Below are 16,374 nucleotides of genomic sequence, written 5' to 3'. Positions count from 1 at the left end.
AGGCCCCGCCGTCAAATGGCTCTCGCTTATACGCCAAGCTCTAAATCCTCCCCCCGAAAAAGCCCGCACACTTGCCGAAAATAACGAAAATGCCACTGGATCAGATCCGGCCCAAACCCCAAGGGCCAGCTTCTCTGATCTGTTATCGATGTCGGATGCGAATTCTATTAACGAGGGCGAATATTTCGACCGTTTCGCGAATAAATCGGGCGACGGCGGAGCTCGTTATTGTCTGGCGGCGAGTAAGCAAATGGTCGGGGTTTTCCTGTGCGTGTGGGCCCGAGCTGGGGTGATGAGGCACGTGACTAGCCTCAAAGTCTCGTGCGTTGGGAGGGGCATTATGGGGTATATGGGAAATAAGGTTTGTTTCAGGAAATCTTCCCAGTATAACCATATTTTTAATTTTGTTTGGATTAATTACATATCACGACGCATCATATAATTACACGGGTAATCTTAAGATTCATTCTGACATTGTTGATTGTAATTACACGGGTAATCTTAAGATTAATTCTCGTGTGCATATAATCAGTAATCTCAGAATTATTTGTGTGGATATGCAAACTCTAGGATTACATGCGTAATGCCACAGGGTACATGAACATTATTAATTTTTTTTTTTTTAGGGATCGATTTCGATTAGTATGACAATTAGGGAGACGACGTTTTGCTTCGTGTGCACGCATTTGACTTCGGGAGAGAAGGATGGAGATGAAGCTAGAAGGAATATGGACGTGATGGAAATTTTGAAGAGAACTAAATTTCCATTTACAAATAGGTTTTCAAGTCCATGTGCATCTTCACCCGATACAATTTTGGCGCACGAGTAAGCCCTCAACTCATCACTTGTCTTTTAAATAATATATAGACTAGATTTAATACCGCAATTTAGTAAATTTTAATTACTAATTAGTAAGTGTAATTTACTAATTTTCAAAATTGCAGCAAAATTATATGGCTCGGGGATCTTAATTACAGACTTACAACGGCTAGTTGTAGCAAGACACGTGATTTATTGCAGAAGAAGGATTGGGAAACTCTGTTAGAAAAGGATCAAGTAAGCAAAATTTTACAATAATATTCATCGCATTAATTTTTTGTTATGAGTAAGCGATTAGATTAGATTTGTTAAGAATTTAGGCTAATTTGGTAGTACGAATGCAGCTTCGAATTGAGCAGAGAGCTGGCGGAGTATTTGAAGGGTGGGAAGAAGGGAGGATTTGTTTTCCTCCGACTTATAAATATGCTACTGATTCTGATAATTATGTCGTTAGCTCATCAAAATCGAAAGAGAAACCTCGAACACCCGCTTGGTTAGTATTAATTAATCTCTTCAAAATTTCGTTTTATGCGTTTCTTGGTAATAATTGTGTATTATCTAACATATTGTTATCATTTTTTTAATGAAAATTTTATTTTAAAAAATATTTCATTTCATCAGTGGAAAATGAATATCATATAGTCAGAACTATACTGAGGACGACCTAAATCGAGGATTGATTCAAGAAATAATAGTATGCAGTTTGGCAAGAGACCATTTTATTACATTGCACGTCACAAATTTGACTAATTATGACATATTTTTTAGAAGCAAATAAAAAAAAAGTCAATAGCCATCATGAATTGCTTGAAGTCAATCTTGTCCAATCACACTGCCTAATCCATAGACATTTTCGGGACCACTAGCACTTCATAGATTAGTTGTAGCAAGGACTAGTGGTTTTGTACTTATTAATTCGACTTGGTTACCGTTCTCTACTGAGTAATCATTAAATTAAGCCTAATCTTCACGTTAATCAAGTCAAAGCATCATGTCGGCAGTCTTAATCACATTGGAGGCCTTGATTTGCACAGTTAGCAATGAGATTAGCGTGTAACTAGATTCTGATCCATAAAATAGCATATACCTTTTCACCACTAATGCCTATCCAAAACTCGAATACTTAACATATTATTCGTACATGGTGCGAATTTAAAGGATTTTTGCTTGATAAGATTCAGCAGATATTTGACATGTACGCGATCTATATATTTATATATATAATATATATATATATATATATATATATATATATAGCAGAGAGAGAGAGAGAGAGAGAGTAAAACTCTATCAACTTAAGTGGACTCCACTAAGTTTCTTATCCTGATGATTACTGATTGAGTACATTGTAGATGATACCGCCTCCGTTGAACTTGATCTACATATTCTAAACTCCAACACACCAAATTTGGGTGAACCTATTGTGGTTTGCCAATTCATCCACTCGTATCAATTTTAACGGTTTCGAATGAATACAATTTTTACATGGCTCGACGGAGGGTCAAACAACGACCGGTTCACCCCAAATTTGGTGTGTTAGGGTTTTACGAATATATGTAGATCAATTTAACGGAGCGATCATCTATAATGTACCTCAATCAAGTAATCATCAATGGATAAGAAACTTAGTGGACGTCCACTTAAGTTGATAGGAGTTTTACTCTATATATATATATATATATATATATATATATATATATATATATAGAGAGAGAGAGAGAGAGAAAGAGAAATGAGTATGTTTGGTACCAAGCATAAAAAGTTGTGCTTGGTAGTGAGATAGCATAATACTCTGGTTACATATCATCATGCACTCCTCAACTCATGTGAATGTAGTCCCCCATTTGAATGAGTGGAGGGGATTGTGTCACCTCACTACCAAGCACAAAATTTATGCTTGGTACCAAGCAAAAAATGAAGTTTTATTGATGGTTTTCTTGTAATGTATTTTTACCATAACCGAATTAATATAACATGTACTGTTTCCATTTACAGGTGTGACCGTATTTTGTGGCGTGGAGAAGGGCTGAACCAAAGGTGGTACAAGAGAGGCGAGTCAAAGTTCTCCGATCACAGGCCGGTTTCCTCTCTCTTCACTGTTCAACTTGATGACCATGATGGCCGTGTGAATGAGGAGCTGCTCCTCTTTGGGATGACACAGGGTAGTTGCTTAGAGTCCGCTAGATTCTGACCACAAATTAACCAAAATTTAATTTTTTTTTTTTAGTTCACTTGTTCATATTCTAGCTTACGAATGGAAGTGTACAGAAACGGTTCTTGTTTTGATTCATTTATTTATTCATTAATTCATATATACAACTGCAGCGATACTGATAATGTTGCTGCTGTCTTGTTTAGTTAGTAAGTTTTCAGGCAATGCTTCTCTATTTAAATACTGTTTATTTATTTGTTTGTTTGTTTTTCATTTTGTTGTTAGTTGCAGGGGGCATGTCACTGTCGCATGCGGCAGAGAGCAGCAGGAAACTGCTGAAGTTTTAAGATACTTATTATTAGTTTGAGCATCTTCTCACATTGCTACCTTTTACACTGTAGCCTACAGAGGGAACTTAATCTGTTCTTTTAATCGACGTGGGAATCATACGACATGAGTACGTCTTGATTAGAGTATGGATGTTTTAAAGTGGCCTTGGTTCATAGAAACCTCCACAGATAAAGAGTGAGTTTCGAAATCAAGACTTTCAAAGCGCAAAAAAAAGGGGAAGAACTACTAGAAAAGATTCACTTTTCAAAGTTAATGTAGAATTTTGTAAAGTAATCGTGAATCACTAGAATCTTGCAAATAAACGAGGAGATGAGAGGAAAACAAGAAAACCACAAACTTTTAAAATGTACAGAAAAAAAATATCACACGTTACCGAAACATATTGAGGGTTAGTTAAGAGTGTAATCACATATACATCACACGTACGCATCACGTCGGCTATCATCAATGTTTGTCTATCGATGAAATGTTATCGTAGACACCTTCATATTCAACACAAAAAAGAAAAGAAAAAACAGTAGGAAAATGAGCGCTGCTTATTGAAAACATTACAAGCTGTTTTAAGGATGAAGTTAAAAACCTGCGAAGGCTATAGAAACCGGGAGGGTAAAAGGAAAGGAAATAAAATTATCGATGTTGTCAATAACCGCAGCTGCCGCTATAAATAGCTGTCCCATACTAGGACAAAATAGAAAATAAAAAAGATCGACCAAAATACAAACGCCGACCAAATTTATCAGTTTATCTCCATTACATCATATTTCATATACATCAAGCAAATCAGCTTCCCCAATAGTTAATGACAAACCTCCCACATAAATAGCTTCACCCGCAGCAAGCACTTTTTTGGGCTGCTTGTCCTTCGCCTGCCTTTGATTGGTTAATTTTGATTGCCTGTTCCTGCAATTATACAACAATGTGCAGCATGAGGATCGGAATAGAAAAATAATCGAGGGTAAATTACAAGAAACCCCAGTTATCTTCATCTTCAAGAAACCACTCGTCTAAAAAGTTCAAGAAAAACAACTCCTCATCTGTGATCGCTAATTACACCGCTAATATCATAGTGTAGTTTGGTTCTTTAGACGTATGATAAAAAGTTAGATTTTTTTATTCAATCGAAAATTAATTTTCCTCATATATTTCTTTCTTTCAGTGTCAAAAATATTGAGTTCTGAAGTGTAGATGTCTTTCCAGACATCTACTCCATTTGTAGAACGAACTCCATTATAAAATCAATGATTTCATCAATGATCGTAGACGAGGAAACCTTTGTTGAACTTTGTAGGTGAGGAGATTTCTTTGAAGGAAAAAAGAAGTTTCTTGTAATTTACCCAAGAATCAATATAGATTAAGAAATTGAGGACGGATCCTACCTCAGGTTTGTTATCAGTTTCTGAAAGCCTTTGCTTAATGTCCCTAGCTATTGAAAAGAAAACCTGTTCAACATTTAGATTTGTCTTTGCACTCTGCAGCGGAGAAAATCAATAATATGAACAAGAGTTATCATCAAAACTGGAAAGGAGAATCCAACAGAAGTAAAGCTTACCGTTTCAAAGAACTTAATGCCGTATTCGTCAGCAAGAGCTTGTCCCCTGGAGGTAGGCACCGCCTGAAAGAAGGCAAGATTGGATTCCTAAGACATTTGCTCTTGAGATCAAAATACATAGAATTAAGTTCATAAAGTTGGACTCATGTCTTCCTACGGTCGGAGAACATAATACAGCTGAATATTATACTTCACTAGAATAAGAAACAAATGACCAAGCAGACAGACTGTAGCATATCAATAAAAAATTGAATGAGTTAATCTTGGAAGTAGACTGAAGTCAAGCTTACCCTTTTGCTTTCATCCATGTCAGCCTTGTTGCCCACAAGAATCTTATCGACATTATCAGAGGCATGCTGTTCAATGTTCCGGATCCAGTTCCTTATGTCTGAATTTACAGAAATCAGAACAGAATGGAAAAACTGAGGGGTAATGCTGAATGATTCACATTTCTGATTTTAACCAAAGGGGTGCTTACTGTTAAAAGATGACTCGTCGGTAACGTCATACACAAGCAAGATACCCATGGCCCCTCGGTAGTAAGCTGCAGATGAGAAAATTGAATTTGTCAAAGGAATTTTCTTTTCCATAAAACATTGTTAGAAGGAAGAGTAGAACAGAGTACCATATCGTACAATTTGGAAGGATTTAAAACTTAAAAACTAAGTCAAAAGGGTTTTTCTATAGAGTGCCCATGGGCACTCTATAGAAGAGGAGAGAGATAGAGAGAGATGATTGAGGAGGGGCCCCACCTGATTTGCATTGGGATCCCCTCCCTAATCATCTCTCTCCATCTCTCTCCTCCCTTATAGAGTGCCCATGGGCACTCTATAGAAAAACCCAAGTCAAAAAGCATATGATGGGCTAAACTGTTGGTGAATCCATATGCATTTCGTATTTTGAAATGAAAACTGAAAGCACATTTGAGCTGGAAGTCCAATTCTTAACAGGCTCTATGTATCAAGTGCTAATCAATCAATCCTTGCCACCGAGTTAAATGGATCATAGGAAGCAGAGGAGGGGGGGGTCCATCCATTAAAAAACCCACTGATTCTCCACCCATTTTAGTGCACATTAAGTAGCAGAGCCAGGATTTTTTATTTTTATTTACTTTTTTTTTGTTTTTTTTTGTTTTTGTTCTTTTTTTTTTGGTGGGGGGGGGGGGGGNNCATTATGCTATGTCAAGCGGACTGGGGCGGAGACTCTGATTCAAAAGTAGAAGGCTCTTGAATGTGATGCCTCTTATGTCAATTTGGATCTGGTCAGAAAATATGAGGTTCTCGATATTTTGAATTTTGGCGGGTACTCTCATCTCAATGGGATCTAAAAGGAGCGGATAGATTTTTAAGTCTTCAATGACTTTTCAAAGCTGTGTTGTAAGGTCTTGATAGAGAGAGATCATAACTCATTGAGAATCGATCAGAGTAGACCCGACGACGATGATACCGGATTGAATCATGAAAGCTAATTGCGGCTTGTCGAAGCTTGGACGTGATTGGATCTGCTCGACAAAGAGGCACAAGGGGTCGAATATCGAGGAGAGTGTGGACGAGGAGTAACAGAGATATTGTTCACGCGGTTGAACAGTACATGGGTCACTATTCATCCATGAAAGTAACTTTTTTCCTTTTTCTTGGACCTTTTTGAGGACTAGGGTTTTGATTGATTGGAAGGTAGAGATTTGAGAGTTGAATTTGAAGGCTGAGATTAAAGGGGACTTAATTGAAAGGCACCTCAGACTCGGGGCCTTACGCTTGGTGTCTCACACCATTTAGCAATTCAAATGTTATCATAATTCAAATTTTTATTTATCAATGGTCTAGTCTCATGAAGAATTACATCTTATTGATAGAAAAGAAAAACATCTAAACATTTAAGGAAGCAAATTAAAATCCTGATCATAGCTAATCCTAACATAATTAAAAGATGAAATTAAATAAAAGCCAAACTAAACTAGACACTCTCAAAATCAAATCTTAAATAAATCCTTTTTAAAAAAGAAGATTACATAGAATAAAACCAAATCATGCCAAAAAAGTAAAGGTCTTTATAAATCCTAATTTCATCAAATCGAAGGTCCACAATCGTCCTGCATTACTATGCATCAACGAAAAAGCGCTCAAATATTACAATGTATAATTAACTTCATAGATATTTATCACATAATAATAATAATAATAACTTCAGATGTAAGTAGATGAAAGAACCTAAAGTAAAATTTTTTACAAAAATAAAATATTTTCGTGAATATTTATATCATCTCCACATATGCACTCATAGTTAAATCAACATACTTCCATCTCTAGTCTCTTTTTAAAAAATGTACCGAATGTAGTTGATTTTCCATAACTGCAAACTATAAATTATAATATTTTTGAAGATTTGACAAATTGACAATACACTATAAATTATACTATTGAACTTATTTCCAACAATAAAAAGAAGAAATGTAATACATTTATTTATAAAATAATTGCAGAAGTAAAATAATTGCACAAGTAAATGAACAGAGAGAATTCGTTTCACATAGTTATTTCTTAATGTAAAACTTTATGAAATTGGAAGAGCCCTAGTTCACAATTCGGTCACAAAAATGCAGAACCATATGAAAATACAAATCCTATTTCAAATTTCAACTATTAAATGCAGAAGAACATGGAACTTGAAATCTCATTTTCCTATTATATTCGAAATGCAAAGAAAACCACACGAAAAGATGATGCACGTTTATATATAAGGTTTTTTTCATGCACGTCCCCTATATACTTTATGTGATCTAAATTAGCCCCTCTAAGTAGAGGTTGGTTGAAGTTGAGAGAATACTCTGCATCTTTAACAATTTAGGATGTAATAGCAATTATACCAATATCCATTCAAACCCAAACCCCGAAAAACTTCACTACCCAACGAGGAAAAGATTATATTAGAATTAAAATTATTGATTCTAATGAATTTTGATGTTGATTTTAGTTGATTTATTAATTACCCGTCCTTGATTAACCACTAGGTCCACTACCCAACCATACTTAACAATTTGGATGGTAGATATAACAAAGAATAGTTTCAAACATTTCATACATTTATTGTAAACTAGAACATTTGGCAGACTAATTTCAAATATGAAAGATTTGGGGGATTATTTTCATGTGAAATATTTGGGGACTAATTTCAGATATAAAAGGTTTGCGGGATTAATATGAAATAAAACTCATCTACCTCTTTGTTTGTAAAAAAACTGAGGATTTAACCTACAATTTTGCTAAAAATATGCGGAGCAGAAAATTAATGAATAACACTTGAAGCATAAACCTAACAAAATTTTTAGTAAGTACAAGCCGGAAACATAACCAGTTTGAAGATACCTTTTTTTTTGCCTTTTGCCCCTAACAATAAGAAAGTCAACTAGGTTTAGATGGACCACTTTGTAATAGCTGATAGAATTTAAAATCAATAGCACACACCAGTCGTTAATTGTATCCTTACCAATATCGAAAAGAACATGATAAAAGATATAACCTACCAGTTGTAATAGTTCGAAATCGCTCCTGCCCAGCTGTATCCCAGATTTGCAACTTGATCCTTTTGCCATCCAATTCAATTGTCCTTATCTTAAAATCAATTCTGCAAAATGAAAATGCTTTTTGCAATCAGGAATGGCTAGTCAGTTTAATAAATTAGACAGAATAAAAAATGTATCTTCAGAAAATGAGTAGCCCATGGTCTTTAACTATGGAAGCAAACAGAAGCAAATTACACAATTCACAAAGGTGGTCCATCCTTGAACAAAACCTACCCAATTGTTGTAATGAAACTGGTGGTGAAGGACCCATCAGAAAAACGGAGAAGGAGACAACTCTTACCAACCCCTGAAAAACGAAACGACAGATTGAAATTCAGATTTGTCATAGCAGTTTATGATTTAGATGAACAAAATCAGAATTTTCACAGCAATTCATGCTTCCATAAGCCTATTTTAGTCATTTCAGGTATGATTGGTTGACTAGAATCGGGCAAACTAAGCATAGCATTAGATGAAACTGCTCACCTTGCATGTGCATAGCAATTATGAAAACTGAGAATCATCATGGATAAAAGAATATTTGAAAATACAATCAAGAGAAAGCAAGATATCAAGAGAAAGTGCTTTAGACATTTCTTCTTCTTCTTTTTTTAAATAAAAGTCATTGTATATGAAGCATAAATCCTTACCCAGCAAATGGACCACCCTCAAACTCAAAAAACCCCACTAAATAATTGGTGAAGTTATATGACTGGTTAATCAATCCAATGAGCAAATCTTGGTGAGTAACTAACAATATGTTCATGCGTCTGGAGGAAAGAGAAGTGACCATGTAAAATTTTTGTAACATGACATTTCTACCAGGAAGCCATGTCCATAATGCACATGCATCAGACACGACAAATCTTGGAAACATGTGGTTTATCACTCATCAAAATTTTTGTTATGAATAATGTAAAAAACAGCAGAGCTTAATAAACAATAACACACTTGTGCACACACTTCCGTATTAACCGTGCAGGTTGCTTAACAGTCCATTGAAAAATGAGCAGTCCAATGATTGTTTGAAGGCCAGAGAGGCAAGTCAGCAAAAGATTTAAAAACCTTTGGCGAAATTATATTGATGCACAAGAACGTGTTTTATGTGGCCACATATACATATGGAAGAAAATTGCAATCAAATACTCGCCTAGTTGCTTAGAACCTTACATACATCCATACATGCGTTAACTTTTGTGTAAATGCACCCACCCAGTCATGCATATCTCAAACGTTTTGGTTAAATGCATCCACCCATTTGTATATGCATGCATCCACCCATCCATATGTACATACACATAAAAATTTACACATTAATATCCATGTGTAAGAAGAGAAAAAGAAACATGTATGAATGCATATCATGGTTTAACAAAATTATAATCGCACGTGAAAATATTGAGCATTTCATGCACTAGACTAAATGTATAAATAGCAGGTTTTACTTCGGAGTTTCTTCTTGCATTCAATATAAGAGATATTTGATGTCTTAATCAAGACATTGTCTAAAGTAAGTATAAATATTTTCATCAAGAATAATTTAACATAATAGTTGGAAGAAATATCGCCATTTATATGATGCATGTCAATGAATGTCAAAGTATTCGAGTTTAAAAATCTATCATGAATTTAAGAAGAGGTGCTAGGTACCTGCTCTCTACTAAGGACACTTGCACAGGTGTCCAACAAATAGCCATTTTAAGCACCATGTGAAATACAAACACAAGCTCATGGAACAAGTCAATGTAACATACAGGACTGCAGCTAAGTTAAGCATGAGATAAAGGCATCTAAGTGGTTGATGACATTATCATATGTATAGTGTAGGCAAGTGCGTTCTATCCAGACCAACAAAAATACTATCATAGAAGCAGCACATATTGACTAGAAACTCCATACTCATTATACAGAAAAGATGACAAACGAGACAGTCTCATCAATTAAAAGTTGAATAAAAGTAGTGTGAATTTCCCCCCAGAAAGTTTGTTAGTAGACTAATACATTTTCAGTTAACAACAACTGAAGTTAGGTAAATAATTATGAATTTATGATAATATGAAATAACCATAAAACAAAGCAAAGGGCTGTTGAAATACTACATAAAATCAATCTCAACCTATGTTACTTGGGTACTTCTATAATGAAGCCATACCCATACCCAACACATATGGACACGGACATGTACTGGACACTCCTTGGACGCATCTATCATGAATCGTATGCCTAGAAAGCAACGATGCTCCTGGGACACTCATCCAATATATGCATACGTTTATTCAAACATGTACTTTGTTAGATAATACATGTTTAAACTTAAAACACTTGCCATATACTTCTTGGAAGTTTATCCTACACTTCACATTCAGTTTCTGAAACTTTTTCGACATAGGTCAGGTTCATATCCATCCAAACCCAGTTAAGAACAATGATTTTAAGTCCAACTTATAATCTATATCATAACATAAATATAAAATGTTATAGGAATTTTAATTCCCATAACATATGAATGAAAAAATATTATTGATCTTAAGTAAATTATTATTTCAATATATGTATACCAGTATATAGCCGCATCCCTGTACCCAACCCTCCAAAAATTTGAAGTGTCCCATATTCACACCCCTAATTCTCAACCCTTTGTTGTGTTTAGAAACTACCGAGTTCCATAAGGAGCACAGAAGTCATGTAAAGGTCCTGTCCACTTGTTAATTCAACATAAAACAAGCATCCCAAGTAGCAGAAATGGTCAATGTACTGGTAAGAAATTATGAAAAGTATGAGTATGCCATAATCATCATCTAACCTTCCTCATCAAAATGGTTAGAAATAAAGCACAACACTCCTTGATAGATAGATTAAATATCATGACTCGATTCCAACCTAAAGATAGTCTGTAGTTCCATTGCGATTGATACCAAATAACTGGTCAAGGAAATACGATAAACAAATCTGACCTACTACGAATCCTTGGAAGTCAATGGGCAGATGCGGAAATCGATCTTATTACTCATGCAAACTAAGTTTCCTTGCTGAAGGAGCAAAATGAAAACATGTCGAACCGAAGTTCTTAAGTTGAAAACAAAGAAAAGCCACTAAAATAACAAAGATAATACATTCTTTGGCGGAGAAACAAAAAACTAAACAATCATTCCATTGACACAAAAAGTAACACAATCACCGATAAAACGATGAAGAGGAAAAACTACAGAAAACACCTTTGTGAAATTGCACCATTATTATACCTAATAACTCACCATTATATCCACTTAATATCTACAATCATATCAATTGCATACATTGCATGAGCCCAATCATAAGAGTGACAATTCACAGGTTTAAAATTAGTCCGATAGAGCAATCCATCCACAATATCCCATTAGATCTCATTTCAGTTGGATCTAAACAATTTCTAAACCTAATTATGACATGCTTCTGGAAAAAAAAATCATAACAATAATAAATTGGGGAAATCTTTGAGAAGGGTAATCAGAAACCCTAACCGCTATCGCCGATCAAGAGAAGCTTGATAAGATAATCGTAATCAGCCCTTGCCCTAGCAGGAGGAGCAGCCATGGGATCCAGACGCAAGAAAAATTAGTAAAAAACCCTAAACCCCTAATTTATTTCACAATCGCGGATCCGTCTCTGAGAATGAAAACGAAGTTATAGTAAGATGGGGAAATGTGTTATTTAGATAATTGACAATGGATTGAAATGCAAATACCTTCAAATATTGAGGATCTAACAGTTGGAGGGAGGGAGATTGAGGAGTTTGAAGAAAAAGAGTGGGTTTTTTTTATCTTTTTTTTGCCCCCCTTCACTGCGACTAGAGCGGTGAGCTTACCGCCCTTTGAGAGGGGAGCATGGGAATTGACGATGAACCGTGGTGCGGTTCCTCGGCCTGTTTGGATGGAGGGTAGAGAGGGGGAAGGGGTGGGAAATTTCATTTTAACCTTGTTTGGAAGTTTTATTTTGGAGGGTAGAGGAGGGGAATGGAGGGGAAATTTGGCCCAAATTCTTACACCCCAAATTAAGGTGTAATGGAGGGGAAGGGAAGGAAGGGGAAAAATTCTCCTTCCTTCCCCTCCCTAAGTAAACTCCCAAACACACTTGGTTTTTGATAGTTCGCTACCCCCCCACACACACACACACAAAAAAAAAAAACCAAAAATCATAAAAGATATTTTCTTAAAATCAGAGAAGAAATACAATAAGGAACCCAAAAATTTTAATTTTCATCTATTTTCTTAAAAAAATGGGAAAAATGTGTGCAGGCCCCAAAAGTGGGAACTTCGTGTGACTAACCCCCATGTACTTTGCCCCATGTGGAATAGCCCCAAAAAATAAGCTTTAATGTTTTAAGCCCCCTCCACGTCAGCTTTATACTAAAAGCAGATCGTATTTTGCAAAAAAACTGAAACTGCCCTTCTCTTTCTTCCCCAGACGAGTCCTGGTCCCGAACAACAGAAGTCATTTCTCATTAATGCGATATGATGGGGAAAATGGAGGGAAATTTCCCCCTTTTTTTACTCCATCATGAGCAATAACTAGTTAGTTCTTCATTACTCCTCCTCCTCAGACCAAAATTCTCTCCATTACTCTTACTATCCCTTCAAAATGGCTGAAAAGGACATCATACATGGTATAAAATAGAACTAACTTGGTATAAATTAGAACTAATATGGTATAAAATAGAACTAACTTGGTATAAATTAGAACAAACTTGGTTAAAATTTTAGAACTAACTTGTTATAAAATAGAACTAACTTGGTATAAATGAGATATAACATGGTATAAATTAGGTTTATAACGTGGTTTAAATTAGAACTAACATAAATTAGATATAACGTGGTATAAATTAGATATAACGTGTAATAAAATAGAACTAACAAGCCATCACACGCTACAGACTTGAACTAACACTGTGCAGAATAGAACTAACACTGTGCAGATTAGAACTAACACTCTACAGAACGGAACTAACACTGTGCAGAATAGAACTAACACTGTGCAGATTAGAACTAACACTCTACAGAATAGAACTAACACTGTGCAGATTAGAACTAACACTCTACAGAATAGAACTAACACTGTGCAGATTAGAACTAACACTCTACAGAATAGAACTAACACTGTGCAGATTAGAACTAACACTCTACAGAATAGAACTAACACTGTGCAGATTAGAACTAACACTCTACAGAATAGAACTAACACTGTGCAGATTAGAACTAACACTCTACAGAATAGAACTAACACTGTGCAGATTAGAACTAACACTCTACAGAATAGAACTAACACTGTGCAGATTAGAACTAACACTGTGCAGATTAGAACTAACACTCTACAGAATAGAACTAACACTGTGCAGATTAGAACTAACACTCTACAGAATAGAACTAACACTCTACAGAATAGAACTAACACTGGGCAGATTAGAACTAACATTCTACAGAATAGAACTAACATGTTATAATTTTGAAATAGCTTGTTATAAAATAAAAATAACTTCGTTAAATTAGAACTAACCTTTAATGGCTATATTGTTTGTTCTAATAGCTATTATGTCAGTTCTAATCAATGCACTGTTAGCTCTAATGGTTATATTGTTAGTTCTTTTAGTTCTAATTGATTCTAACAGCAAGCAATTGTCGTTTTTGCTTTTTAGCTTTTGCTATTATCTGTTGATACTTCTATTATTTGTGCAGTTTGAAATCAAAAAGTGTAGACTGTGGCCCGTCGGCGTTGTTGACCACAAGTGTTCCAGATAAGAATCCCAATGACAATCCTTCCGGAGATGATGTCATGACGATTGATGACATGATTAGCAGATCAGAGAGGATTCCTGCTTGGTGGCACACAGCTTTAACCGGTGAGGGACAACGATTTGAAAGTGCGAAGGAGTTAAGATTGGCCTTGCTATACTACTCCATGGCAAAAAAATTCGAATACGAGTTTGGGAAGAATGAACCGAAGCGTATTCGAGTGTTTTGTCGGTTTAAGGCAGCAAAAAATTGTCCGTGGATGTTATTTGCCTCTCCACCGAAAAATGATAATAGACTTGAAATCAAAAGGTTTGTGGACAATCACAGTTGTGGGCAGCATGGCAATAATGCTGGTCAATCTAGAGCCTCAAGGCGATTCATTGCTACCCAATTACAACCCACGTTAAAGGTTCGACCGGATATACGGCCTATTGACGTTCAAAAGGAGTTTCTAAGCTCGTATGGGATTAGGGTCGATTATAGTAAGATTTGGTGGGGTAAAGAAAGAGCACAAGAGAAATTATATGGTGATGCCCATGAGTCCTACGATCAATTACGATGGTAAATAGAAGATGATATATAACAAAATGAGGGGATTAGGGTCGATTATACTAATTTTTCAATGTTGGTACTAACGCTTAATCTTCAATTTTCTAGGTATGTAGAAGAGGTCAAGAAGACAAACCCAGGTAGCTATATTCATGTTGAACAACATGAGGGGAGGTTTACAAGATTATTCATATGCTACGCCGCCTACATAAATGGTTTTTTATACGGCTGTAGACCACTCTTATTTTTGGATGGTACCTTTCTTAAAGATCGATTCAAAGGCATACTCCTAAGCGCAGTAGCATATGATGGAAATCATGGGATATTTCCATTGGCGTACTGTATATGCGATCAGGAAAATAACGTTAACTGGAAGTGGTTCTTACAAGGTTAGTTCTATCCCTAGCTATGTTAGTTCTATTGCAGGTTATGATAATTCTAGCTCATTCATTGCTAACTCTATAATTCGTGTATGGTAACCACAACTCTTTGTAGGTTTGTGGTCTATTCTCTATGAAAGGCCAGATCCATACAACCCTCCACACAAGCTAGTGATAATTTCAGATGCGGATAAGGGGATCAGAGAAGCAGTTAGAGAATTTTTTCCAGATTCTATACACTCTCGATGTGTGTTGCATCTAGTTGAGAACTTCAGGACAAAGTTGAAGGATTTGGGATTCAAATCAAAAGATACTCAGATCTTGGGTAATCTATTGCAATCTGCCTGTTACAAATATACTAGAGCAGAATGGAACGATTACATGGACGACATTAGACTGGTTGACGAAAGAGCTTACAATATTGTGATGAACTACGCTCCAGAAAACTGGGCCAATGCGTTTTTCCCTGGAGTTAGGTAAGTTATAAGCTATTTCATTACATGACTATTATAAGCCGCTTGACGAATTCCCTATTATGTTTCAGATATGGTCACGTTACATCAAATGTTGTAGAGTCATTCAATAAATAGATACATGAGGCTAGGCTACTACGGATACTTCAACTGGTAGAGCACATACGTAAACGGATTATGGTTCGTATGAATGAGCGACGAACCATGGCTGAAAGCTGGAATCAATTTCTTTGCCCCAAAGCTAAACTTGCTCTTAAAGAGAACATGGAAAATGGTCGTCCATTGGAGGTTCGTCAGTCCCACACAGGATTATTCTTATAGATCTTGTCAAGTGGATCTAGACAATAAAACATGCACTTGCCGTGGGTGAGATGTAACCCGTGTCCCTTGCAAACATGCATGCGCATCCATTATGTTTATGAAAAGGGATGTCTATCAGTTCTATGACTGGTTTATGACGGTTGAAGCCTTTAAAAAAAGTTACGAGCCAATCCTCTATCATATCCCTGACTTTGAGAAGCGCATCGTGCTAAGGGATGAGATACAGATCCTACCTCCACTTACAACAAAAAGGAAAGGGAGAAATAAAACCAGGCGTATGCCAATCCTCTATCATATCCCTGACTTTGAGAAGCGCATCGTGCTAAGGGATGAGATACAGATCCTACCTCCACTTACAACAAAAAGGAAAGGGAGAAATAAAACCAGGCGTATTAACAACAGAACTGTTTACACGCGGCCAGTAAAATGTTCTCGATGTCATATGGAAGGTCATA

The 16,374-nt window shown here is 36.0% G+C and overlaps 3 protein-coding genes across 4 annotated transcripts in view; 2 read left to right on the top strand and 1 right to left on the bottom strand.

Moving 5' to 3' along the window:
- LOC109849194 (type I inositol polyphosphate 5-phosphatase 8-like) overlaps positions 1-3,141 on the top strand; it is a 6,448-nt gene extending 3,307 nt beyond the window's left edge. For both annotated transcript variants that reach the window (XM_020419005.1, XM_020419006.1), the window contains exons 7-11: positions 1-361; positions 627-826; positions 946-1,057; positions 1,165-1,313; positions 2,816-3,141. The exon at positions 1-361 is cut by the window's left edge and continues 54 nt beyond it. In XM_020419005.1, coding sequence (XP_020274594.1) covers positions 1-361; positions 627-826; positions 946-1,057; positions 1,165-1,313; positions 2,816-3,011 — 1,018 coding nt within the window. In that variant the 3' untranslated portion in view covers positions 3,012-3,141. The remainder of the gene's footprint in view (positions 362-626; positions 827-945; positions 1,058-1,164; positions 1,314-2,815) is intronic.
- LOC109848668 (ras-related protein RABE1c-like) lies at positions 3,841-12,345 on the bottom strand. Its single transcript, XM_020418292.1, has 9 exons — positions 12,156-12,345; positions 11,932-12,076; positions 8,666-8,738; positions 8,393-8,493; positions 5,351-5,416; positions 5,163-5,260; positions 4,873-4,935; positions 4,700-4,792; positions 3,841-4,223 (listed from the first exon to the last, which is right to left on the bottom strand). The coding sequence occupies exons 2-9, from the start codon at positions 12,002-12,004 to the stop codon at positions 4,149-4,151; spliced, it is 642 nt and encodes a 213-aa protein (XP_020273881.1). The 5' UTR covers positions 12,005-12,076; positions 12,156-12,345; the 3' UTR covers positions 3,841-4,148.
- On the top strand, positions 13,976-15,054 carry LOC109846614. The gene is made up of 3 exons (XM_020415861.1): positions 13,976-14,757; positions 14,854-14,919; positions 15,015-15,054. The coding sequence occupies exons 1-3, from the start codon at positions 14,237-14,239 to the stop codon at positions 15,052-15,054; spliced, it is 627 nt and encodes a 208-aa protein (XP_020271450.1). The 5' UTR covers positions 13,976-14,236.

The sequence above is a fragment of the Asparagus officinalis genome, chromosome 7, assembly GCF_001876935.1.
Source record: "Asparagus officinalis chromosome 7, Aspof.V1, whole genome shotgun sequence".
Taxonomy (NCBI): Eukaryota; Viridiplantae; Streptophyta; class Magnoliopsida; order Asparagales; family Asparagaceae; genus Asparagus; species Asparagus officinalis.
Note: the sequence above shows the minus strand (reverse complement) of the source record. Positions and strands in the feature narration are given on the sequence as shown.

Coding starts and splice junctions, on each gene's coding strand:
- LOC109848668 (XM_020418292.1), bottom strand. CDS start 12,004: ATGGCTGCTCCTCCTGCTAGGGCAAGGGCTGATTACGATTATCTTATC. Junction 5,261..5,350: donor CGACGAGTCATCTTTTAACA/GTAAGCACCCCT, acceptor CTGTAAATTCAG/ACATAAGGAACTGGATCCGG. Junction 4,224..4,699: donor AAACTGATAACAAACCTGAG/GTAGGATCCGTC, acceptor GTATAATTGCAG/GAACAGGCAATCAAAATTAA.
- LOC109846614 (XM_020415861.1), top strand. CDS start 14,237: ATGACGATTGATGACATGATTAGCAGATCAGAGAGGATTCCTGCTTGG. Junction 14,758..14,853: donor TCCTACGATCAATTACGATG/GTAAATAGAAGA, acceptor TCAATTTTCTAG/GTATGTAGAAGAGGTCAAGA. Junction 14,920..15,014: donor GTTGAACAACATGAGGGGAG/GTTTACAAGATT, acceptor CCTTTCTTAAAG/ATCGATTCAAAGGCATACTC.